Source organism: Erythrolamprus reginae, chromosome 9, assembly GCF_031021105.1.
Source record: "Erythrolamprus reginae isolate rEryReg1 chromosome 9, rEryReg1.hap1, whole genome shotgun sequence".
In the NCBI taxonomy this organism is placed as follows: domain Eukaryota; kingdom Metazoa; phylum Chordata; class Lepidosauria; order Squamata; family Dipsadidae; genus Erythrolamprus; species Erythrolamprus reginae.
In genome coordinates this window covers 53,642,400-53,668,787 of record NC_091958.1, presented here as the reverse complement: position 1 = coordinate 53,668,787, position 26,388 = coordinate 53,642,400, and the positions used below count along the sequence as shown (strand labels likewise).

Here is a 26,388-nt window from a genome sequence, read left to right as displayed (position 1 = left end):
GACACACTGGTAAAAAGCAAAGGCAGTTTATATAATTGAAAGCAAACACAGGTAACAAAAACTGTTCTTACAGACAGGAACACTCTGAAGCTTCACAGAGGTTTCACGAAGGCCAGGCAATAAAACAGGATTCTTGCTGGCAAAAACAACGCTGGAGATAATAAAACCCACGCCTCCCCCAAGTCTTCCAGACTTCTAGGCCACAAGCCAAGATCAGAGACGCCGAGGATCGAAGCAAGGTCACAGGACTCCCAGTTGATAACACTCCACAAGACTGTAAGGGCGGGCCTGCCTTTTCAACCCTGCTGAGGAGAACCACACCCAAACCCAGCTGTTGCCAATTCAGGGATGGATTCTTCATCCAATGAATCCAGGCTACTAGCTGGGGAGAGCCCCCCCCCCCCGGGGGTCTCAGGCTGCTCTCCCTCCTCCTCTTCCTGACGTTCCTCTCCCCCGTCTGCCTGGTCCTCCCCCTCCTGTTCACTGTCCTCCTCCTCTGGGCATGGATCCGGCAGAGATCCAGCCGGTCCCTGAGGAGCCTCAGGCTGAATCACAACACTTTCTAAGAAATTCCAGCCCACCTTGGAGTAGGTATACGAACCGTTTGGCTATTCCACCTTTCCTGTATCAAAGTAACTTTGAGCCTTGTGGATGAACTGGGGTTCCAACTCTCTTTATCTGACTATCAGGGCAAGAGAACGTCAGATGGGAAAAGGTTTTCATGAGTGCTATTTTATTTCAGCTACAATTCATTCAATTAGAAGTAATTATTTCCAGAATTGGAGAGGAAAAACCTGGTTAGCATAGGTTTGCTATTAACTTTTGAATGATGGAGCTTTGCAATTTCTAAGAAAATCAGCTGAGCTCTGCTCATCTTCATCAATCTTAGTGGAATTTTATAACCAGCCAACTTTTGTATGTTGCTATGATCCATGATCTTCAATGAATGGGATCTATTTCATTTTTTAATTTGTTTCATCAAGTGCATATTGGTGGTATGCAAAGATACAATAATATTCATATACATGATACTAGTAAAAAACATTAGGACAGGGGACGGAAGGCACACTGGTGCACTTTTGCACGCCCCTTACTGACCTCTTAAGAATTGGCAGAGGTCAACCATAGATAGTCTAAGGGTAAAGTTTTGGGGGTTAGGTGATGATACTACAGAGTCCGGTAGTGAGTTCCATGCATCAACTACCCGGTTACTAAAGTAGTATTTCCTACAGTTGAGTTTAGGGCGGTTTACTTTAAGTTTGTATCTATTGTGAGCTCGTGTGTTGTTGTGGTTGAATCTGAGGTAGTCGTTGACAGGAAGGATGTTGTAGCATATGATTTTATGGGCTATGCTTAGATCATGTTTAAGGTGTTTAGTTCTAAGCTTTGTAAACCTAGGATTGAAAATCTAGTTGCATAGGGTATTCTGTTGTGAGGGGAGGACTGGAGTGCTCTTTTAGTGACGTATCTCTGGACATTTTCTAGAGTGTTTATGTCCGAAATGCGGTGTGGGTTCCAGACAGATGAGCTGTATTCAAGGATTGGTCTGGCAAAAGTTTTGCATGCTCTGGTTAGTAGCGTGAGATTGCCAGAGCAGAAGCTATGTAGGATAAAGTTAACAACTCTTGAAGTCTTTTTGGTGATGTTGTTGCAGTGGGCTTTGGCACTTAGGTCATTTGATATGAGTATTCCAACGTCTTTGACGGAGTGAGGGTCGTCTGTAAAGTCTTGTTTATTCAGCCTGTATTTGGTGTTCCGATTCTTTTTGCCAATGTGTAGGACAGAGCATTTGTTGGTTGAGATTTGGCAATTTCACCAGACAAGCAAATCATTTGGTTGAAGTAGTGAAAATGGCTGTCTGAGCTGACTTGTTGCTTTCGTTCTACAAAGTGTCTTCAGCATCTTGTCCACTGGTCTTCCTTTCAGATGATGCCCATCATCAACCATTATAATAAAATCTTGGAGAAGAACATTCAGAAGAAATTGGAGAATGAGGAAACCCTAGATATGAAGCTGTGAGTAATATCTGTGAGATTGGCTAGGAAGCATTCCTTTTCCAACAGAAATTTAGAAAGGGTGAATTTGTAATCCAAATGTATAAAAGTGGATTCACATTTTCCATAATACAGTACATGGAATCCCTCCTGCAACCGTTAAGGATTCCCTGAGATCATCTGTTGAATGTATAATGAAGTGGCTTCCAATGGTTGAACCTCTACACTATGCTTCTTCTTCATTCCTTCCAGGGTCTTTGCAGCCTACACCTTGGATGTGGTAACCAGCTGTTCATTCAGTGTCAACATTGATTCCCTCAACCATCCCAATGATCCGATTGTTGTGCAAATGAAGAAATTCATCAACTTTAGCTTCCTTGGCCCTCTTACAATCTTGTCTGGTAAAGTATCTTTGTAGGCCAAATAGGCCACCCGTCGTACTTGACATTTTTATGGAGGATTCAGATGATACTTTTGTAAAATTCTCATAACTTCTTCTACTTTTCTTTTTTTTAAATCTTTCTATAAACATTAGTTGAAAAGAGGAGAAAAAAATCATAGACAGAGTCTCTAAAGGAGAAGAGAGACAGAAGATCCAAAACTATAGGCCAATCTTGCTGCTAAGTGCTGGCTATAAAATATACACAACAGTTATGGTGGAAAGGTTAAAAAAAAATTCATTAGGGCTATTCATCTGGACCAGAATGGTGTTCTCCCAGAGACATATTGTAAACAATATAAGAAATAATGGATTTATTAGGGTATTATGAGCTAAACCCAGGAAAACCTGCAGCATTCATATTCCTCAATGCACAAAAGGCATTTGATAGTTTAAATTGGGAATTCTATATTAATAAATTTGGAAATATGAAATTTTGAGAAAAAATTATTAGGATGATTCAAGCTATTTACTCAAAGGACCTTTAAGGTCTTCTAGTCCAACTGGCTGCTTGGGCAGGAGATGCCACACTATCATCAGACAGATGGTTATCCAATGTCTTCTTAAAAACTTCCAGTGTTGGAGCATTCACAACTTCTGGAGGCGAGCCATTCCACTGATCAATTGTTCTAACTGTCAGGAATTTTATCCTTAGTTCTAAGTTGCTTCTCTCCTTGATTAGTTTCCACCCGTTGCTTCTTGTCCTACCCTCAGGTGCTTTGGAAAATAGCCTGATTCCTTCTTCTTTGTGGCAATTCCTGAGATATTGGAACACTGCTATCATGTCTCGCCTAATCCTTCTTTTCATTAAATTTGACATACCCAATATATTTACCCTAAATCAGCATCAACCAAGATTTTCATTGGCTACTGTGTTAGTTGTTAGTAGTGGGGATAGTAATTTAGGAATCTGTTGGGTAGAAGAAAGCTATTCATGAGTCTTGGTGGCACAATGATAAGAGCGCACTACTGCAGGCTAGCTACTTTTGTTGACTGCCAGCTGCTTGCAATTTGGCAGTTCAAATCTCAGCAGGCTCCAGGTTGACTCAGCCTTCCGCCCTTCTGAGGTGGGTAAAACGAGGACCCAGATTGTTGGGGACAAGAAAGCTGACTCTATAAACTGCTTAGAGAGGGTTGTAAAGCACTGTAAAGCAGTATATAAGTTTAGGTGCTATGGCTGTCGCTATTGCGCTAACTGGTGATTTTATTAAGCATCATTTATTTATTTATTTGCTGACGGAATCAGTTTTAGGCTGCTTCAATCATAATTGTTACCATCACGCATACTACAATTTTGCTAGAATCTCTCCTTGACAAAGCTCATGGAGGCTTCCTAAGGGTTTTTCTTGTTGCTGTATTACAGCTTGGTTGTGTTCACACAAATAACCTGTTTGCTTTTCTCCCACCCCACACCTCCCCCCAGCCCTTTTCCCATTCCTTATCCCAGTGTTGGAAAAGCTCAACTTCACCATATTCCCCAAGTCTTCCACAGACTTCTTCCTCGAGGTCATCAAGAAAATCAAAGAAGATCGCCAAAAGAAGGACCACACGGTCAGTCTGGGCTTTGTGTCTCATGCTTGCTCTTCTTCCATAGCCCTCGTGCGCTTGGTGTATGTTTGTGCCTTCCAAGTGTCACAGTTAATTTTCAACTTGCTTTGGAAACCTGGAGGATGTCAAGTATCGGACAGTTTACTTAATAAAGACACTTCAGCAGGAGTTTATTTATTATTTATTTATTTATTTATTCGATTTTTATGCCGCCCTTCTCTTTAGACTCAGGGCGGCTTATAACATGTTAGCAATAGCACTTTTTAATAGAACCAGCATATTTCCCCCACAATCTGGGTCCTCATTTTACCCACCTCGGAAGGATGGAAGGCTGAGTCAACCTTGAGCCGGTGATGAGATTTGAACCGCTGACCTTCAAGATCTACGGTCAGCTTCAGTGGCCTGCAGTACAGCACTCTACCGGCTGCGCCACCCCGGGTCAGTTCCCTTCCACAAGAGCATCAGACGCTTGTCTTCTTATCACAAAAGTTAAAACAGCAAACACTTATCTTGTTAAAACAGAACCTAAAACAGCAGACACTGATCTTGTTAAAATAAAACTTAAACTATTTTATACACAATGGATTTTTCCTTCTCTATGATGATAATGAAACACTTCTCCCTAATAGCACTTCTGATGTTGTCTAGAAGATATTGTCAAGAAGCACCAAGGACTCCAGTCCTTCTCCTCCTCCTCCTCTTCCTCCTGCTCCTCCTCCTAACCCTCTCCCTTCTAGCACTGATGATGTTCTTTAGTTGGGTCATAAAACACCTGCAAAAAGCAAGCAAACTCGGAGAGCACAAAGCACACCTCACATTCTTTGTAAGACTGCAATGCACCCATCATTGATAGTTGCATCTCCTTAATGTCACTTTTTGGTCTCTCTACCTTTCCAGAACCGCGTTGATTTTCTTCAGCTCATGATAGATGCTCAAGCAGCAGCCTCCAGAGACCCAAATTCAGAGAAAGGTAAAATTACAGAACTTGCTTTTGAAAAAAAAATATATATCATATTTTTCAGAGTATAAGGTGCATCTTAGTTTTTGGTGAGGAAAATAGGGAAAGAATCTGTTAGAATCTCTCCTTGGCAAAACTCATGGAGACCTCTTCATCTGACTCGCATCCTTAGTCTGGTCAGCTTCAGCACATTATTTTTACCCCTTGATTAGGGATTTAAAAAAACTTTATTCGGAAGGAAGGAAGGAAGGAAGGAAGGAGAGAGAGAAAGAGGCAGGGAGTTAGAGGGAGAGATATGTTGAAAGTTGTCCTCTGGATCACAAGTCAATCTGAGATACGTGCTGTTGTGTAGGTGTGCCATGAGAGTGAATGTCGTGGCTTTGATCACAAGCTTCTTCTGTCCTTTCCTTTCTCCTCCAACAGCTTTAACAGACAAAGAGATTCTGGCCCAGACAATTTTTTTTATTTTGGGTGGCTATGATACCATCGGTTCTTCCCTCAGCATCATGTCTTATTGCCTGGCCACCAATCCCGATATTCAAGAGAAATTGTACCAAGAGGTCAATGACACTTTTCCCAATCAGGTAAGACCCTTTTTTGCAGGGGGATATAACATTATCTATCTATCTATCTATCTATATGTTTTTTTTTGCTGAATTTGAAAATTAAGGGAGACTAGGATAGATCTATTTCGGCCTTATTTTGGCCTCATCAGCTAGCCATACCCACTGGGATTTGAACCTGCAACCTTTGCCTTGTAAGGCAGAGAATTATCCTCTAGGCTACAGTATCCAATCCCTTCAGCTCTATATATGTATGTGTATGTGTGTGTCACATGCTTTGGCTGAATTTGAAAATTAAGGGAGACTAGGATAGATCTATTTCGGCCTTATTTTGGCCTCATCACCTAGCCATACCCACTGGGACTTGAACCTGCAACCTTTGCCTTGTAAGGCAGAGAATTATCCTCTAGGGTATAGTAGCCAATCCCTTCAGCTCTGCACCAGGGAAGGGTTGCTAGGTTGGCAGAAGCTGAGACAAGCAACAGAAGCTCACCCCATTATGTGGTGCTAGGGATTCGAACCATTGAACTGCTGAATGTCTGATCGACAAGCTCAGTGTCTCACCACTGAGACACTGTTTCATACTTCTTATATACTAGAATACCATATTCCTTTATTTTGTCTTGTTTGGGCTTTTTGTGCAGACCCCTCCCACCTATGACGCACTCCATCAAATGGAATATCTAGATATGGTGGTGAATGAAACTTTTCGCCTTTACCCTCCGGGAACAAGACTTGACAGAGTTTGCAAAAAGACCGTGGAAATCCATGGAGTGACCATCCCAAAAGGGACCGTGGTTTTGATTCCAGTGTATGTCCTACACCGGATTCCCGAATATTGGCCTGAGCCCGAAGAGTTCAGACCTGAGAGGTATGTTGTGAGGAATTAGCTGTCACTAATTGGATGACCTAGCATCCAATTAGTGGATGCAAAGTTGGCTCTTCTATGACTTGTGGACTTCAACTCCCAGAATTCCAGAGCCAATCATGCTAGCTCAGGAATTCTGGGATTTGAAGTCCACATGTCACAGAAGAGCCAACTTTGCCTACCCCTGTCCTAGTAGACTCCAGGATTCTTTGGCATAAGTCCTCAAGAAGTTCAAATGAATTAAGCAGAAGCTACTTTTAAATAGGTCTCCTCACCTGTAGACAGAATCTTGCCAAACTAAAGTAACCCTTTACATCATTAAAAATATACTTGTCAGAGGCAGTGAATCATAACATATGCTATGTTGAAATTCAGAAGATTTATTGCTCAAGCCAAAAATCAAACTGGCTGAAGTTTTAAATTGGCACCAGATAAGGATGAATGAAGCTTAAGGGGTTGAACTTAAGACTGTGGGACATAATTATTCCAGGGTAATGACCACCTTCCCAGCTATGCCCACTCTTCTCCTAAAATGCTCTGAGAATTGATACAGTAGGGCAGCCTTAATTCTCTCCCCACCAACCAAACTGTATAGATTTCAGTCTCTTACCCCTCTGAAATGCAGCCCCTTCCTTCTTGGAATCCAGGCTGCATTCCACCACAACAGTTTAGACACTGAACTCCAATGATCTGTCTCGGCAAATATTTAACTTTCTTCATTCGTGTCTGGCCAGTTTATCCAGGGGTGAAGGAGCAAAGGGGTATCCTAACTACAGAAATGTACAGACTATTGGGAATAATAGCCTTACTCAGCCGTGATTCTTTTCTGACTTGCAAATAGGTTTAGCAAAGAGAACAAAGAGAGCCTCGACCCGTATGTCTTCCTCCCTTTCGGAGCCGGTCCGAGGAACTGCATCGCGATGCGTTTCGCCCGCCTGGTGCTGAAAATGGGCCTGGTGGTCACGCTGCAAAGGTTTCGCTTTCAAACCTGCAAGGAAACACCGGTGAGTTTTACAACTTGGGTTGGAAGCTGGTTCCTCCTCATTGGCTATCGAGTTTACTCAACCGATTCCCCATCTGACATGAATGTCTTGTTCAAAGACACAAAAAGGTGATGAATGTGAAAGCAAGATCTCTTTGGAAAGACAGGGTCATCTTACCAGGATGAGAAGCCTCGTCCATGTTGTGTGATTCTGCAATGCCTAGGTTTTGCTTCTATGTTTTAATAGAGTTTTGGTGCTCACAGCAGAGTGAATCCCCTAGACCATGGGTGGTGGTGATGGTGGTGGTGTTTGAGTTGAACAAAATGCAACCAAGGCATTGCATAGACGTGGGAAAGGGCATGTATGTAAAACATAGTAGGCCACCTCTGTTTAATTCCATGCCTCTGATGTTTTCTATCTCCCTTTCTTTTGGTCACTTGGGAAGATTCCCCTGGAGGTGGAAGACAAAGGATTATTCAAGACAAAGAAGCCCATCATATTGAAGTTGGTGCCCAGAGTTGTTGTGAAACATGGGGAGTAGATCTTCTGGAAGCTCTAAAGAGGCTGTGGTTCCTTCCTTCCTTCCTTCCTTCCTTCCTTCCTTCCTTCCTTCCTTCTTCTAACCTTCCTTCCTTCCTTCTTCCCTTCCCTTCCCTCTCTCCCTTTCTCCATCCCCTCCTCTCTCCCTTCCACCCTCCTTCTTTCCTTTCCTCCTTTCTCTTCCCTCCCCTCTATTTTCCTTCCTTCCTTCCTTCCTTCTTCTAACCTTCCTTCCTTCTTCTAACCTTCCTTCCTTTCTTCTTCCCTTCCCTTCCCTCTCTCCCTTTCTCCATCCCATCCTCTCTCCCCTCCACCCTCCTTCTTTCCTTCCCTCCTTTCTCTTCCCTCCACTCTATTTTCCTTCCTTCCTTCCTTCCTTCCTTTCATGCCATATAGCAGCAGCAATCGCAATCTATAGAATCAAATGCTTATTTAAACACTTTCTCAGTTAATCTTGGGATCCCTGATGTCTTCACTTTTAAAATAATAATAAACATGCTGGTTTAATACACACATCACTTGATTTTGTTTGTTTAAAGAAAATATAATCTTTATTGAAAATAAATAGGGGAGGGGATACATAAAGCAAAAGGACTATGTGAGTATTGGTACAAATGTATATGAAGTTAGAGTATACAGTTATAAATCAAAATACACACTTACATATATAGAAGAAAATAAAGCTAAAGAGAGAGAAAGCAAAAGAGAGAAAATGGGGAGGGAAAGAGAAGAGGAAAAATTAAAAATTAAAAAAGGAAATCTATAAATTTATCAAATGTCGTAAATAGTGTCAACTTATCTGTTCACTCGATTACTCTACAGCAGTGTTTCCCAACCTTGGCCACTTGAAGATATCTGGACTTCAACTCCTAGAATTCCCCAGCCAGCATTCGCTGGCTAGGGAATTCTGGGAGTTGAAGTCCAAATATTTTCAAGTGGCCAAGGTTGGGAAACACTGCTCTACAGCTTTTAAGATCTTTACTATCAATATAGATGAAAGTTTTAGAAACATAGAAACATAGAAAATTGACAGCAGAAAAAGACCTCCTGGTCCATCTAGTCTGCCCTTATACTATTTCCTGTATTTTATCTTACAATGGATATATGTTTATCCCAGGCATGTTCAAATTCATTTACTGTAGATTTACCAACCACATCTGCTGGAAGTTTGTTCCAAGGATCTACTACTCTTTCAGTAAAATAATATTTTCTCATGTTGCTTTTGATCTTTCCCCCAACTAACTTCAGATTGTGTCCCCTTGTTCTTGTGTTCACTTTCCTATTAAAAACACTTCCCTCCTGAGCCTTATTTAACCCTTTAACATATTTAAATGTTTCGATCATGTCCCCCCTTTCCTTTCTGTCCTCCAGACTATACAGATGGAGTTCATGAAGTCTTTCCTGATACGTTTTATGCTTAAGACCTTCCACCATTCTTGTAGCCCGTCTTTGGACCCGTTCAATTTTGTCAATATCTTTTTGTAGGTGAGGTCTCCAGAACTGAACACAGTACTCCAAATGTGGTTTCACCAGCGCTCTATATAAGGGGATCACATTCTCCCTCTTCCTGCTTGTTATACCTCTAGCTATGCAGCCAAGCATCCTACTTGCTTTTCCTACCGCCCGACCGCACTGCTCACCTATTTTGAGACTGTCAGAAATCACTACCCCTAAATCCTTCTCTTCTGACGTTTTTGCTAACACAGATACTGTCATTGTATGTATATATATACATATACATATTGTCATTGTATGTATATACAGTATACCATACACGGAAATTCACGTAACACATAAAGACCAGATGCAACAGACACAATCCCCAAAACGCACCCCATCCACCACAAATTCCCCACCCTGAATCATCCAGACAACAAGCCAAGTAATAGTGTCCAACAGCTCATTGATGGTGACACTTTAGTTCATTGGTTTTTTTTAATTAGACAGAGACAAAACAAAAACAAACATAAAACATATACAACAGCTTTTATCCCCCCTGCTCTTTTCAGAAGTTGTTTAGAGTAAAATTTAAAAATGTAAATAAAATTTCAAGAAACAATACTCTTATTTACCTAGTACCTCTTTAACAAATGTTCAATTTAAATGTTCTCTATAGTTATCCATTAATTAACCATTATTTATTATCCCCTTAATCTTTTGTTCTAACCAATTGTAAACATTGTCCCAGACTTTATAATACTGTATTCTGTTTCTTCTTGATCTTTTAACTTTTACCCCTAAATCCTTCTCTTCTGAAGTTTTTGCTAACACAGAACTGCCAATGCAATACTCAGATTGAGGATTCCTTTTCCCCAAGTGCATTATTTTAGGTTGCTAAATTTGAGTTAGAGTTTAGGTTCGGTCGTTTTGAATTTATTCATCCTTTTATCAATGAGTCCTAATATTATTTTATAAGTTTGTGGGATAATTGTTTGGGTGAAGGGTAAAAAGATCATGATGGCGTTGTATATTGTTCAGCCAGATGTACCATTTTTCCCACGCTTTATAGAACTCGGATTCCTCTTTGTCCTGTAGTTCGAGGGTCATTTTGGTCAGCTCAGAACATTCATGAGTTTTGTTAATGAAATTTATTTATTTATTCGATTTTTATACCGCCCTTCTCCTTAAGACTCAGGGCGGCTTACAACATGTTAGCAATAGCACTTTTTAACGGAGCCAGCATATTGCCCCCACAATCCGGGTCCTCGTTTAGGAAATTTAGGGTAAATGTGGTTTGATCCAATTTCCAAGACTGGGTGAATGTTATTCTTGCAGTAGTTAAAATGTTTACCAGTAGGTATCTATCATCTTTGTTTAATGGCTGCTTAATCATTCACATTATGAAATGTGCAGAATTGGATAGGATGACGAGAAGGTTAAATAATCAAGTGGAATCTGAATTTTATAAAATTTGGGAAAAAGTGTATAAATGGTGGAATTTGAGAAAAAAAGATTATTGAAGATAATAAAACGAAGTATGAAACAGTAAAAGGTATATTTTTGAATACAACTTACAGTGAAAATCAATGAATAACACTACTTCTATTAACTGAGTTTAACTATTTAACCATAATTATATAATCAATAGAAAATGTTTGAAATTTTAGGTTTATTTTTCTTTGCATATTAGTATTCTATACAAATAGATATTTCATCAATAAGTTTACTTTTCTGTATAGATCTAAAATAGAATTACTTTATCTTTGTATTAGGAAGACCTATAATAAGAGGAGCAATGGTGGCTCCTATACATGTTAAATGTTGTTAGTTTTGTCTGTCTTACATTTTTAAAAAATTCAAAAAAAATTATTCAAAAAAAAGTGTTTACATCACTTGATTTTGAGTGACTTGTGCCACAAGCATTCAAGTGGGCTGCGTTGGGTACCAGCACAAGTTTCCAAGTCAGCTGCCTCTGGATTCCTTGACTGATTGATTGATTGATTGATTGATTGATTGATTCATTCATTCATTCATTCATTCATTCATTTATTTGTTTATTTATTATTTAGATTTGTATACCGCCCCTCTCCGCAGACTCAGGGCGGCTCACAACAAAGTGAAAAACAATTTACAACAAATCTAAATTACTGTTTAAAAATATTTAAAAGACCCCATTTTCTAAACACACATACATACAAACATACCATTCATAAATTGTATATGCCCGGGGGAGGTATTTCAGTTCCCCCATGCCTGACGGCAGAGGTGGGTTTTAAGGAGTTTACGGAAGGCAGGGAGAGTAGGGGCAGTTCTAATCTCCGGGGGGAGTTGGTTCCAGAGAGTCGGGGCCGCCAAAGAGAAGGCTCTTCCCCTGGGGCCCGCCAACCGACATTGTTTAGTTGACGGGACCCGGAGAAGGCCCACTCTGTGGGACCTAATCGGTTGCTGGGATTCGTGCGGCAGAAGGCGGTCTCGGAGATATTCTGGTCCAGTGCCATGAAGGGCTTTAAAGGTCATAACCAACACTTTGAATTGTGACCGGAAATTGATCGGCAGCCAATGCAGACTGCGGAGTGATGGTGAAACATGGACATATTTGGGGAAGCCCATGATTGCTCTCGCAGCTGCATTCTGCACGATCTGAAGTTTCCGAACACTTTTCAAAGGTAGCCCCATGTAGAGAGCATTACAGTAGTCGAACCTCGAGGTGATGAGGGCATGAGTGACTGTGAGCAATGAGTCCCGGTCCGAATAGGGCCGCAACTGGTGCACCAGGCGAACCTGGGCAAACGCTGATGGGGTAGAAAGGTGATGAAATAAATAAAAGTGGTTTTGTGGAGAGCTGCTGCACTTGGAGAAGGTAAAGCACCTGTTGGTCGTGAAAATATTTCACAATAAAAGCAGACTAGTATCCTGTCTAAACACAACTTTTGAATTAAACAGTCATTACAAAGTGTTCTGTCGGGCTCTCTGGTAGAATCCTCCCCAAAATTCACAGGTACAAATTTCAGACACACACACGTTTGAAAATTCAAAACAATGTTCTTTATAATAAAAATTCACTTAAACCAAGCCCTCTTTTGATATAGCAAAGAGCACTCGTCTCCAAACAAACTGGTAATTTGTACAAGTCCCTTATCAGTTTTGTGATACTTAGCTTGCAGCTGTGAGGCAATTCACAGTCCTTCTTCTTTCACAAAGTGAAACACACTTTGCTCTGGTTTAGTTTCAAAGCAGGGAAAAATCAGCACACAACAAGTCAGTCAACCCAACCACAGGTGGCCTCATTTTCTTTGATAATAATCTCTCAGTTGTTGCTGCCTATGCATCACTCTCCGCATGTGTGGCTGTATCATTAACTCTTGTTCTGAATCCAAGGAGGAGCTAGATAATTGATCTCCGTCTGAGCTGTCTGCCACACTCTCCTTCTCCCTGTCACTCATATCTTCTTGGTCAGAGGAGCCTTCATCATCAGATTCCACCGGGGGCAAAACAGGCCTGCAGCATGTGGATGTCTCCCCCACACCCACAGTCCTTGGGACAGGAGCTGGGCCAGAGCTAACCACAACAACAAAGTATTGGGGGAAAGACCTCACCATACAAGGTGACCTCATTCCATTACGTAATATCTTCTGGGAGTTGATCAATGACATACGATTAGATGCAGTATGAATTAAGTTCAGTACACAACATTGTCTGCTACAATGTCTTACCTATCAACGATTACTTCAGCTTCAACTTCAACAATACACGGGCAAACAATAGATACTGTTAGATAGGTGAGTCTTTGCACTGACAGAACTTAGCAGAATTGTTGACTTTTTCAACAGGGAACTATCTTGGGCATTGCCATAATAATTTGAACGTTTCTCAACATAATTGGACCGGGAGTCACTACTCACAGTCACTCATGCCCTCATCACCTTGAGGCTCGACTACTGTAACGCTCTGTACATGGGGCTACCTTTGAAAAGTGTTCGGAAACTTCAGATAGTGCAGAATGCAGCTGCGAGAACAATCATGGGCTTTTCCAAATATGCCCATGTCACACCAACACTCCGCAGTCTGCATTGGTTGCCGATCAGTTTCCAGTCACAGTTCAAAGTGTTGGTTATGACCTATAAAGCCCTTCATGGCACCGGACCAGATTATCTCAGGGACCACCTTCTGGTGCATGAATCCCAGCGACCAGTTAGGTCCCACAGAGTGGGCCTTCTCCAGGTCCCGTCGACTAAACAATGCTGCTTGGCAGGACCCAGGGGAAGAGCCTTCTCTGTGGTGGCCCCAGCCCTCTGGAACCAACTCCCCCCAGAGATTAGAATTGCCCCCAAACTCCTTGCCTTTTGTAAGCTACTTTAAACCCACCTCTGCCGCCAGGCATGGGGGAATTGAGATTCCCTTTCCCCCTAGGCCTTTACAATTTTATGCATGGTATGTCTGTATGTATGTTTGGTTTTTTATATTAATGGGTTTTTAATCGTTTTTAGTATTGGATTATTACTGTACAGTGTTTTATGATTGCTGTTAGCTGCCCCGAGTCTTCGGAGAGGGGCGGCATATAAATAGATAGATAGATAGATAGATAGATAGATAGATAGATAGACAGACAGACAGACAGACAGACAGACAGACAGACAGACAGACAGACAGACAGACAGACAGACAAACAAACAAACGAACAATGAAATGAAAAGGGAAATGAAAAAATTGACCACTTTGATTCTGAAAAAGAAAAGAAATTCTGATGTAATTCTGCTGAGGCTCCTTCTCTGTCAAATCCAATTTAAACTGAGCTTTTTTGCCAACTCTTTCTCATGCTGGCTGCTTAGCTCCAATCACTTCCTTCCTTTCTTTTGGGGCACTAAGGAGCCTGCATGGGCAGGCAAGGAGAGGGTGGAAGGAGAAAGGTGAGGAGGAGAAGGAGAGAACCTCTCCAGAAGTCCTGGGTTGTCCGGGCAGTCTAAGATTTATGAAATTGTCCCAGGGAGTGGAAGAGAAGGAGACAGGAAAAGAAGAGAGGAGAAAGAGAATGAAGGAAAAGAAGAAAGGGAAGGAATGTTAGTGGAGGGGAAGGAATAGTGGAGAAGGAGACAGGAAGGGAAGGAGGGAGAAAGAGAAGGAATGGTGGTAGAGAAGGAGAAAGGAAAAGAGGAGAAAGAGAAGGAAGAGAAAGAGAAGGAATGATGGTGGAGGAGAAGGAGAAAGGAAGAGAGGAGAAGGAGAAAGAGAAGGAAGAGAAAGAGAAGGAATGATGGTGGAGGAGAAGGAGAAAGGAAGAGAGGAGAAGGAGAAAGAGAAGGAAGAGAAAGAGAAGGAATGATGGTGGAGGAGAAGGAGACAGGAAAAAAAGAGAGGAGAAAGAGAATGAAGGAGAAGAAAAAAGAGAAGGAATGTTAGTGGAGGAGAAGGAATAGTGGAGAAGGAGACAGGAAGGGAAGGAAATGGTGGTGGAGAAAGGAAGAGAGGAGAAGGAGAAAGAGAAGGAAGAGAAAGCAAAGGAATGATGGTGGAGGAGAAGGAGACAGGAAAAGAAGAGAGGAGAAAGAGAATGAAGGAGAAGGAATGATGGTGGAGGAAACAGGAAGGGAAGACAGGCAAGAAGGAGACAAAGAAGGAGAAAGAGTGATGTTGAAGGAGGAGGAGAAGGAGAGAACCTCTCCAGAAGTCCTGGGTTGACCAGGCAGTCTAGGATTTATGAAATTCTCCCAGGGAGTGGAGGAGAAGGAATGGTGGTGGAGAAGGAGACAGGAAGGGAAGAGAGGAGAAAGAGAATGAAGGAGAAGGAGAAGGAATTATGGTGGTGGAGGAGAAGAAGACAGGAAGGGAGGACAGGAGAAGGAGAACAAAGGAGAAAGAGAAGGAACAATGGTGGGGGAGACAGGAAGAGAATAGAGGAGAGTGGGAATGAAGGAGAAAGAGAAGGAATGATGGTGGAGGAGAAGGAATGGTGGAGAAGGAGACAGGAAGGGAAGAGAGGAAAGAAGGAGAGAAGGAAGGACAATCACTTACTGGCTCTGGAGTCGGATTAGCGTAGAAGCTGTCGGTCTTCTGTTCTGTCCTTTTCTCTTATACTCTACTCTCTTCTCTCTTCCCTTCTCTTCTCTTCTCTACTCTACTCTACTTTACTCTCTTCTCTTCTTTTCTACTATTCTACTCTATTCTCTCTTCCCTTCCCTTCTTTTCTACTCTATTCTACTCTACTGTCTCTTCTCTATCTTATCTTCACTCTTTTACTCTTCTCTCTTCTCTTCTACTCTCTTCTACTCTACTCTCCTCTCCTCCACACTCTTCTCTTCTCTATTTTATCTTATCAGCATTGGCTACCAATTTGTTTCGACTCAGTGGTTCATGACAAACTACAGTACTCTCCAAAAAGACCTTGACTTTGTGTCCAAATGGTGAAACATCTGGCAACTCCAAATTTCAACGAACAAACGCTCTGTTCTACATATTGGCAAAAAGAATCAGAACAACAAATATAAGCTGAATAAACAAGTCATTACAGACAAACCTCACTCCGTAAAAGACCTTGGAATGCTCATATCAAACGACCTAAGTGCCAAAGCCCACTGCAACAAAATGCTTCAAGAGTTGTTAACTTAATCCACGTAGCTTCTGCTCCACTAATCTCACACTACTAACCAGAGCTCATCTGTCTGGAACCCACACTGCATTTCAGACATAAACATTTTACTAGATACTTTACTAAAAGAGCCCTCCACTCCTCCACTCACAACAAAATATCCTACGCAACTAGACTTACAATCCTAGGTTTAGAAAGCTTAGACCTACATCACCTTAAACACGACCTAAGCATAGCTCATAAAATCATCTGCTACAACATCCTTCCTGTCAACGACTACTTCAGCTTCAACCACAACCACACATGAGCACACAACAGATACAAACTTAAAGTAAACCGCTCCAAACTAGACTGCAGGAAATACGACTTTATTAACCGAGTAGTTAATGCATGGAACTCACTACCTGACTCTGTAGTATCATCTCCTAACCCCCCAAACTTTACCCTTAGACTATCCACTGTTGACCTCTCCCGATTCCTAAGAGGTCAGTAAGGGGCGTGCATAAGTGCACCAGTGTGCCTACCATCCCCTGTCCTAATGTTTCTCTTTTATTAGTATCATACATATATAAATATTGTTATAACTTTGTATGCTACCAATACGTATTTAACAAAACAAAATAAATAAATAACAAATCTACAAATCAATATATTGCCGCCCTCCACAAGGCTGCCAATCACTGCAACTTCAGTGATCGAAATGACATCTTGCTTGACCAGTTAAAATGCGGACCACTTTGATTCTGAAAAAGAAAAGAAATTCTGGATGTAATTCTGCTGAGCCTCCTTCTGGGTCAGATCCAATTTGAACTGAGCTGTTTTGCCAACTCTTTCTCATGGGGGCTGCTTAGCTCCAACCACTTCCTTCCTTCCTTTTGGGCACTAAGGAGACTGCGTGGGCAGGCAAGGAGAGGGTGGAAGGAGAAAGGTGAGTAGAGGCCTTGGAGGCGCCTTTCAATGTGATGGACATTGAGGAGACAGGAAGGGAAGAGAGGAGAAAGAGAAGGGAGAGTGAAGGAGAAGGAAGAGAAGAAGGAATGATGGTGGAGGAGACAGGAAGGGAAGACCAAAAAAGAGAAAGATGGAGAAAGAGTGACATTGAATGAGGAAGAGGAGGAGGAGCGAACCTCTCCAGAAATCCTGGGTTGGCTGGGCAGTCTAAGATTTATGAAATTGTCCAAGGGACTGGAGGAGAAGGAATGGTGGTGAAGAAGGAGACAGGAAAAGAAGAGAGGAGAAAATGAAGGAGAAGGAGAAGGAATGATGGTGGAGGAGACAGGAAGGGAAGACAGGCAAGAAGGAGACAGAGAAAGCAGGAGAAAGAGTGATGTTGAACCAGGAGGAGGAGGAGGAGCGAACCTCTCCAGAAGTCCTGAGTTGGCCAAGCAGTCTAGGATTTATTAAAACTTCCCTGGGAGTGGAGGAGAAGGAATGGTGGTGAAAAAGGAGACAGGAAAAGAAGAGAGGAGAAAGAGAATGAAGGAGAAGGAATTATGGTGGAGGTGAAGGAGATAGGAAGGGAAGAGAGGAGAAAGGGAATGAAGGAGAAAGAGAAGGAATGGTGGTGGAGAAGAATAAAGCAAGAAGAGAAGGAGAAAGAGAAGGAAGAAAAAGACAAGGAATGGTGGTGGAGAAGGAGACCGGAAGGGAAGAGAGGAGAAAGAGAATGAAGGAGAAGGAATTATGGTGGAGGTGAAGGAGACAGGAAGGGAAGACAGGAGAAGGGGAATAAAGGAGAAAGAGAAGTAATGGTGGTGGAGAAGAATAAAGGAAGAGGAGAAGAATAAAGAGAAGGAAGAAAAAGACAAGGAATGGTGGTGGTGGAGACAGGAAGGGAAGAGAGGAGAGAAGGAGGCAGAGAAAGAAGGAGAAAGAGTGATGTTGAAAGAGGAGGAGAAGGAGCGAACCTCTCCAGCAGTCATGGGTTGGCCGCTGCAGCCAAGGACGTATGAACACCCCACCCCCCTCCCCGGAGAGTGACCCGAGGGGGAGCCCCGACCTTGGCTCTTGTCCACTCCGACAGCGACTACAAAACCTCGGGAACTTCCAGCGGCGGCTCAAAAGTTGCCGAGTTCTCTGGAAGCTCCGCAGCCACACTCGCCATGGGAGACGCGATCCTCGGCTGGGCGCTGGAAACCTGGGCGCTCGCCCTGCTCCTCCTGGGCCTGCTGGTGCTGTAGGTGGGGGCCGGGGGTGTGCGGGCGGGGGGAGAGTAAAACGGGGGCAAGGAGCCCCCTCCCCGGAGTTACGGGATTGTAGCGCTCGGTGGTGTAAAAGCGAAAGGTTGAGCCGGTTCTTTGATTGCAGGGTTTTTTTAAAAAATAAAGTTTTTATTTACAAGAATAAATGCAGTAAATACATTTAGGTACAAATAACAATGTAAACATGTAGAGATACAGAAGAAAATAAATAAATAAAAGAAACAAAGATCGTGCAAAGATTTGATTTTTAGGGTGTCTTCAATTATATCCTCCCCTCTTCCTCTTTTCATTTTTTTAAAAAAATTATTTATTTATTTTGTCTAGTACATAATGTAGGTTTGAGAGGATTAGGACAGGGGACGGAAGGCACGCTGGTGCACTTATGCACGCCCCTTACTGACCTCTTAAGAACCTGGAGAGGTCTACAGTAGACAGTCTAAGGGTAAAACGTTGAGCGTTAGTTGTTCTGTGGGATTGTTCTGTGGGAGAGAAGGAAGGACAATCACTTACTGGCTCTGGAGTCGGATTAGCGTAGAAGCTGTCGGTCTTCTGTCCTGTTCTTTTCTCTTCTACTCTTCTCTCTTCTCTTCTCTTCTCTTCTCTTCTCTTCTCTTCTCTTCTCTTCTCTTCTCTACTCTACTCTACTCTACTGTCTCTTCTCTTCTACTCTACTTTACTCTCTTCTCTTCATTTCTACTATTCTACTCTATTCTCTCTTCCCTTCCCTTCCCTTCCCTCCCCTTCTCTTCTACTCTATTCTACTCTACTGTCTCTTCTCTAGAATAGAATAGAATAGAATAGAATAGAATTTTATAGGCCAAGTGTGATTGGACACACAAGGAATTTGTCTTGGTGCAGATGCTCTCAACGTACATAAAATAAAATATACATTTGTCAAGAATCATGTGGTACGACACTTAATGATTGTCATAGGGGTCAAATAAGCAATGAAGAAGCAATATTAATAAAAATCTTAGGATATACGCAACAAGTTACAGTCATACAGTCAACATGGGAGGAAATGGGTGATAGGAATGATGAGAAAAACTAGTAGAATAGAAGTGCAGATTTAGTAGAAAGTCTGACAGTGTTGAGGGAATTATTTGTTTAGTAGAGTAATGGCGTTCGGGAAAAAACTGTTCTTGTGTCTAGTTGTCTTGGTGTGCAGTGCTCTGTAGCGACGTTTTGAGGGTAGGAGTTGAAACAATTTGTGTCCAGGATGTGAGGGGTCAGTAAATATTTTACCCGCCCTCTTTTTGACTCGTGCAGTATACAGGTCCTCAATGGAAGGCAGATTGGCAGCAATTGTTTTTTCTGCAATTCTGATTATCCTCTGAAGTCTGTGTCGGTCCTGTTGGGTTGCAGCACCAAACCAGACAGTTATAGAGGTGCAGATGACAGACTCAATGATTCCTCTATAGAACTGAATCAGCAGCTCCTTGGGCAGTTTGAGCTTCCTGAGCTGGCGCAGAAAGAACATTCTTTGTTGTGCTTTTTTGATGATGTTTTTGATGTTAGGTGACCATCTTATCTTCACTCTTTTACTCTTCTCTCTTCTCTTCTACTCTCTTCTCCTCTCCTCTCCTCTACTCCACACTCTTCTCTTCTCTATCTTATCTTCACTCTTTTACTCTTCTCTCTTCTCTTCTACTCTCTTCTACTCTCTTCTACTCTACTCTCCTCTACTCCACACTCTTCTCTTCTCTATCTTATCTTATCTGCATTGGCTACCAATTTGTTTCCGGACACAATTCAAAGTGTTGGTTATGACCTCTAAAGCTCTACATGGCATAGGACCAGATTATCTCCGAGACCGCCTTCTGCTGCACGAATCCCAGCGAACGGTGAGGTCCCACAGAGTTGGTCTCCTTAGGGTCCCGTCGACCAAACAATGTCGGCTGGTGGGACCTAGAGGAAGAGCCTTCTCTGTGGGGGGCCCGGCCCTCTGGAATCAGCTCCCCCCAGAGATTCGTACTGCCCCCACCCTCCTTGCCCTCCGAAAAAGTTTAAAAACTCATCTTTGCTGCCAGGCCTGGGGTTCCTTAGACCTTCCCCCCTGACCGATGAATGCTTAGTTTGACGTCCGAATGAATGATATTGATAGATTTAATTAGAATTTTAAGATTGTTTTTTTTTAAGGTATAATTGGATTGTTATGATTGTTTCCTGTTTTTTTCTGTAGATGCTCTGAGCCGCCCCGAGTCCTTGGAAAGGGGCAACATATAAATCCAAATAAATAAAATAAATAAATCTTATCTTATCTTATCACTTCTCTTCTCTTCTCTTCTACTCTACTCTACTGCCTCTTCTCTTCTCTTCTCTTCTCTACTCTTCTACTCTTTTCTCTTCTCTTCCACTCTCTTCTACTCTTTTCTACTCTACTCTATTCTACTGTCTCTTCTCTTCTCTACTCTACTCTTCTACTCTTTTCTCTTCTCTTCCACTCTCTTCTACTCTCTTTTACTCTACTCTATTCTACTGCCTCTTCTCTTCTCTACTCTTCTACTCTTTTCTTTTCTCTTCTCTTCCACTCTCTTCTACTCTCTTTTACTCTACTCTATTCTACTGCCTCTTCTCTTCTCTTCTCTACTCTTCTACTCTTTTCTCTTCTCTTCCACTCTCTTCTACTCTCTTTTACTCTACTCTATTCTACTGTCTCTTCTCTTCTCTTCTCTACTCAACTCTTCTACTCTTTTCTCTTCTCTTCCACTCTCTTCTACTCTCTTTTACTCTACTCTATTCTACTGCCTCTTCTCTTCTCTACTCTACTCTTCTACTCTTTTCTCTTCTCTTCCACTCTCTTCTACTCTCTTTTACTCTACTCTATTCTACTGCCTCTTCTCTTCTCTACTCTTCTACTCTTTTCTCTTCTCTTCCACTCTCTTCTACTCTCTTTTACTCTACTCTATTCTACTGTCTCTTCTCTTCTCTACTCTTCTACTCTTTTCTCTTCTCTTCCACTCTCTTCTACTCTCTTTTACTCTACTCTATTCTACTGCCTCTTCTCTTCTCTACTCTTCTACTCTTTTCTCTTCTCTTCCACTCTCTTCTACTCTCTTTTACTCTACTCTATTCTACTGTCTCTTCTCTTCTCTACTCTTCTACTCTTTTCTCTTCTCTTCCACTCTTTTCTACTCTCTTTTACTCTACTCTACTGTCTCTTCTCTATCTTATTTTCACTCTTCTATTCTGTCTTATTTTCTACTCTCCTCTACTCTACTCTACTCTACTCTGCTCCACTCCACACTCTTCTCTTCTCTATCTTGTCTTGTCTTCTTCTCTTCTCTTCTCTTCTCTTCTCTTATATAACAGGGCCTCCTTATAGATGTTGTGGTTATCTCTGGCCCAGCTCCTGCCCCAAGGACTATGGATGTGGGGGAGACATCCACATGCTGCAGGCCTGTTTTGCCCCCAGTGGAATCTGATGATGAAGGCTCCTCTGACCAAGAAGACATGAGTGACAGGGAGGAGGAGAGTGTGGCAGACAGCTCAGAAGGAGATCAATTATCTAGCTCCTCCTTGGATTCAGAACAAGAGTTAATGATACAGCCATGCATGCGGAGAGCGATGCATAGGCAGCAACAACTGAGAGATTATTATCAAAGAAAATGAGGCCACCTGTGGTTGGGTGGGGCTGTGGTGATTAGTGAGGCTGCTATAAAGAGCAGCCTGTGGGTTTGGCCATTGTGGAGGATTATCTGATCCTTGTGTTTCGTGACTGCTTTGCTAACTTTGACTTTTTGTGTGCTGATTTTTCCCCACTTTGAAACCAAACCAGAGCAAAGTGTGTTTCACTTTGTGGAAGAAGAAGGACTGTGAATTGCCTCACAGTTGCAAGCTAAGTATCACAGAACTGATAAGGGACTTGTACAAATTACCAGTCTGGTTGGAGACGAGTGCTCTTTGCTATACCAAAAGAGGGCTTGGTTTAAGTGAATTGTCATTATAAAGAACATTGTTTTGAATTTTCAAACGTGTGTGTGTCTGAAATTTGTACCTGTGAATTTTTGGGAGGATTCTACCAGAGAGTCCGACAGAACAATAGAACAGGGGATTGTTTGATTGAACACCTTCAATGTGCAAACTTCCTTTCTTGACTTAAGAGAAAATTCTGACCCCTTTTATCTATCAAACAGTTTCTGCATAGTTTTATCAAGGTCATCTGCCCATTCTGTATATCTAGGACATCTTTGCTGTCCTTCAAGGTGGGGATGGTGGATCTTCTGATCTTCTCCACCTGCCAAGCTTTCCTTGTTCAGATCCCTCTAAAATTAGGAAGTTGGAATAACAGAGTTAGAAGGGACCTTGTAGGTCTTCTAGTCCAACCTCCTGCTTAGGCAGAAACTCTATACCATTTCAGAGAAATAGCTGTCCAATCTCTTCTTTAAAACTTCCAGTGTTGGAGCATTTACAACTTCTGCAGGCAGGTCATTCCACCATTTACTTGTTCTAAATGAAGACCTAATGAACTCTGTATAGTCCATATAGTCTGGAGGACAAAAGGGAAAGGGGGGACGGACGGACATGGTCGAAACATTTAAATATGTCAAAGGGTTAAATAAGGTTCAGGAGGGAAATGTTTTAAATAGGAAAGTGAACCCAAGAACAAGGAGACACAATCTGAGGTTAGTTGGGGGAAAGATCAGAAGCCACGTGACACAATATTATTTGACTGAAAGAGGAGTAGATGCTTGGAACAAACTTCCAGCAGATGTGGTTGGTAAATCTGAATTTAAACATGCCTGGGATAAACATAGATCCATCCTAAGATAAAATATAGGAAATAGTATAAGGGCAGACTGGATGGACCATGAGGTCTTTCTTTGCCGTCAATCTGCTATGTTTCTATGTTTCTAAATGTCAGGAAATTTCTCCTTAATTCTAGGATGCTTCTTTGCTTGATTAGTTTCCATCCAGTGCTTCTTGTCCTGACTGATTATCCTGCTTATATTGTTTTCTTTTCCTTTTTTCCAGCTATGGGATCTGGCCATATAATTTCTTTAAAAAGTTGGGAATTCCTGGGCCAAGACCTCTGCCTTTCATCGGAACACTCCACCATTATCGGAATGTGAGTTTCGCATCCTTAATAGCTTGTACAGAAAAACAAACATTTTGGGGTGAAAATGGGTCTTTCTTTTTCTTTTTCCCTTTCCTGAATTGTGGGGGATATTGTGAATTGTGTCAGGAGTGTTGTGGTGGCCTAGAGCAGTGTTTTTCAACCAGTGTGCCGTGGCACACTAGTGTGCCGTGAGACATGGTCAGGTGTGCCGCGAAGCTCAGAGAAAGAAAACAAGAGAGAAAGAAAGAAAGAGAGAGAGAGAAAGAAAACGAGAGAAAGCAAGCAAGAGAGAGAAAGAAAGAAAAAGAGAGAGAGGGAGGGAAGGTGGGAGAGAGAAAGACATAGAGGGAGGTAGGGAGGTAGAGAGAAAGAGCAAAAAAGAGGAAAGAAGGAAGAGAGAAAGAAAGAGGGATGGAGAGAGAGAAAAAAGAGGAAGGGAGAAAAAGAGGGAGAGAGAAATAGAGCAAAAGGGAGGAATAGAGAGAATTTTTTTGTCCAATATTTTTTTAGCCACCCCCCCCCCCACTCAATGTTCCCCATGGTTTTGTAAATGTAAAAAATGTGCCGCAGCTCAAAAAAGGTTGAAAATCACTGGCCTAGAGGTTGAGCTCTAGCCTCACAATCTGGAGGCTGTGAGTTCAATCCTAGGTAGAGGCAGGTATTTCTCTCTCTCTGGGCACAATGAGAACATATCTGCTGAAGAAAACTCCTCATCAGCAACAGGAAGGGCGTCTGGCCATTAAATACTCTGCTAGCACCATTCAGTTGCCCAGGCTCCACCCTGCAAGCGATTGTGGGGTCATTAAAAGGGGATGATACGATTGCGACTTGTGTCACCTCTTCTTGGCCTCCTCAAAAGAAGATCCAGGAGAATAAAGGACTACTACTACAGCTAGTCCTCAACATCCAACCATTCTCTTCTTTTGTAAGTTGAGGACCAGCTCGAAAGCCAACTGACTTTCTTTGGCACCTCCTGGGTCTTCATTCTGAAATTCTTATCCCCGAAACATCTCATCAACCGAGATTCAAGATGTGCGGATAGAAGCCTCTTCAAGTCTTCCAGTCTTTGCTGGAGAAAGGGTGGCATTGCCGGGTTTTCATTGATCTTCCTCATTAATTCAACAGGGTTTTATGCCGTTCGACCAAAGATGCTATGAGAAATATGGCAAGATCTGGGGGTAAGTCGCCTGTTGAATGTTACCTCCAGAACATCCTCACATTTATTGATTTGATTTGATTTGATTTGATTTGATTTGATTTGATTTGATTTGATTTGATTTGATTTGATTTGATTTGATTTGATTTGATTTGATTTGTATGCCGCCCCTCTCCATGGACTCGGGGTGGCTAACAGCAGTGACAAAAAACAGAATGTAAAAATCCAATACTACAACAGCTAAAAACCTTTGTTATAAAACCAATCACACATACAAACATACCATGCATAAATTGTAGGAGCCTAGGGGGAAGATTATCTTAATTCCCCCATGCCTGACGGCATAGGTGGGTTTTGAGGAGCTTACGAAAGGCTATTCTAATCTGTGGGGGGAGTTGGTTCCAGAGGGTCGGGGCCGCCACAGAGAAGGCTCTTCCCCTGGGCCCCACCAACCGACATTGTTTAGTTGACGGGACCCGGAGAAGATCCACTCTGTGGGACCTAACTGGTCGCTGGGATTCGTGCAGCAGAAGGCGGTCCCGGAGATAATCTGGTCCGGTGCCATGAAGGGCTTTATCGGTCATAACCAACACTTTGAATTGTGACTGGAAACTGATCGGCAACCAATGCAGACTGCGGAGTGTTGGTGTGATATGGGCATATTTAGGGAAACAACTATTGCAGCTTCCCCACAGTCAAATAGAATAGAGTGGAGTAGAGTTGAGTAGAGTGAAATGGAATAGAATAGAATAGGAGAGGAGAGGAGAGGAGAGGAGAGGAGAGGAGAGGAGAGGAGAGGAGAGGAGAGGAGAGGAGAGAAGAGAAGAGAAGAGAAGAGAAGAGAATTCTTTTTTGGCCAAGCTCTTGGCACATGGGACTTGTACTCCAAGTTCTGCCCAGCTCAAAGACTTTCACCCAAAAGCTCCACCCCAGATCAGTCACCAATATAGTCTTGATGAGAAAACAGATCGAGCTTTAAGACTGAACCTCAAGCTTTGCATGTCTTGTATCTACCTCAATGTTTGCATTATTTGATTATAAGCCCTGTTTAATTTAGTTACTCAGATAGTTAAGTTGCACTATTTAGCCTACACCTCTGTTTATTTCAATTTATTTGCTAATTAGTAATGGAATTTTACAAATTCCAGGCAGGGAGTGTGCTGTCACCACAGTCAGAAATAGTTAGCTTGTATTAAAGATATGTTGTGGATGCTGCTGAGTCCCTAATGAAAGCAATGCCTTCAAAAGAGGCTAAGAGCAACCCAGCCGTGTGGGGTCACTCACGAACACGAATCCTAGAAAGAAAGCTTGGACACATTGTCTCTCTCTGGGTGAAGTGACATGGTGTAGAGCCATGTACTCCTTTTTATTTGGGAACATAAGGAAATGGGGTATGATTACATATACATGTCAAATGATACAACTTCAAACGTATTTTTGAGTTCTTCCTTTCCCATAGATATCAAGGAACAATTTCCTGGAAAACTCTCTCCAAGAGCAGATGTTCTCACACCTAATTTCTCTAATCTTCCTTCTAATCTTGCTAATCTTCCTTAATCACTCTGTCCTGCTGTTGTATGCCTTAGGCAATATAAATTCCCCCCTTTGATCCTATAGTGGTGAAAACTTTGTTTATTGTGAGATGTTTTATTTGAGCCCCTTTTGTTTCCCAGGAATGCAGATTGGTGTCCTCCTGTCCTGATTTTATAGAATCAGGGTTTTTTTATGCTAGAGGTCCAGATTTTTAATACAATCCTATTCTAACATAATTTGCTATGCTGCAACAACATGTTTCTTTAAGACACTCTGAGTAATGTAGTTTTACATGTGACCATATCTGCGTATTCCTATTGTCTCTGACTCGGGATGAGGAGTTATTGGAGAGAACAGTCCAGCATGTAAAAGCAACATGTAGAACTGTATGAGGGCAGAGCATGGAACAATTTGACCTCTTTTTACCTGTACAATGGGAAAGATTACATTGCAGAAGAATCAATCGTAAGTTATTGATTGGGAATGCCTGCCAATAAAATAATCTGTGATATCTCATTGTGCT

The 26,388-nt window shown here is 42.1% G+C and overlaps 1 protein-coding gene across 11 annotated transcripts in view; it reads left to right on the top strand.

Moving 5' to 3' along the window:
• LOC139172333 (cytochrome P450 3A29-like) overlaps positions 1-26,388 on the top strand; it is a 106,532-nt gene that overhangs the window by 41,629 nt on the left and 38,515 nt on the right. For 4 of the 11 annotated variants that reach the window (XM_070761323.1, XM_070761327.1, XM_070761328.1 and 1 more), the window contains exon 3: positions 24,302-24,354. In XM_070761323.1, the coding sequence (XP_070617424.1) occupies positions 24,302-24,354 (53 nt within the window). Of the gene's footprint in view, positions 1-1,926; positions 2,016-2,246; positions 2,396-3,856; positions 3,985-4,878; positions 4,952-5,362; positions 5,524-6,146; positions 6,374-7,211; positions 7,375-7,798; positions 8,407-17,902; positions 18,097-21,897; positions 23,186-24,301; positions 24,355-26,388 lie in introns of those variants that run through there. The other 7 variants (XM_070761329.1, XM_070761335.1, XM_070761336.1 and 4 more) reach the window with 6 other exon arrangements.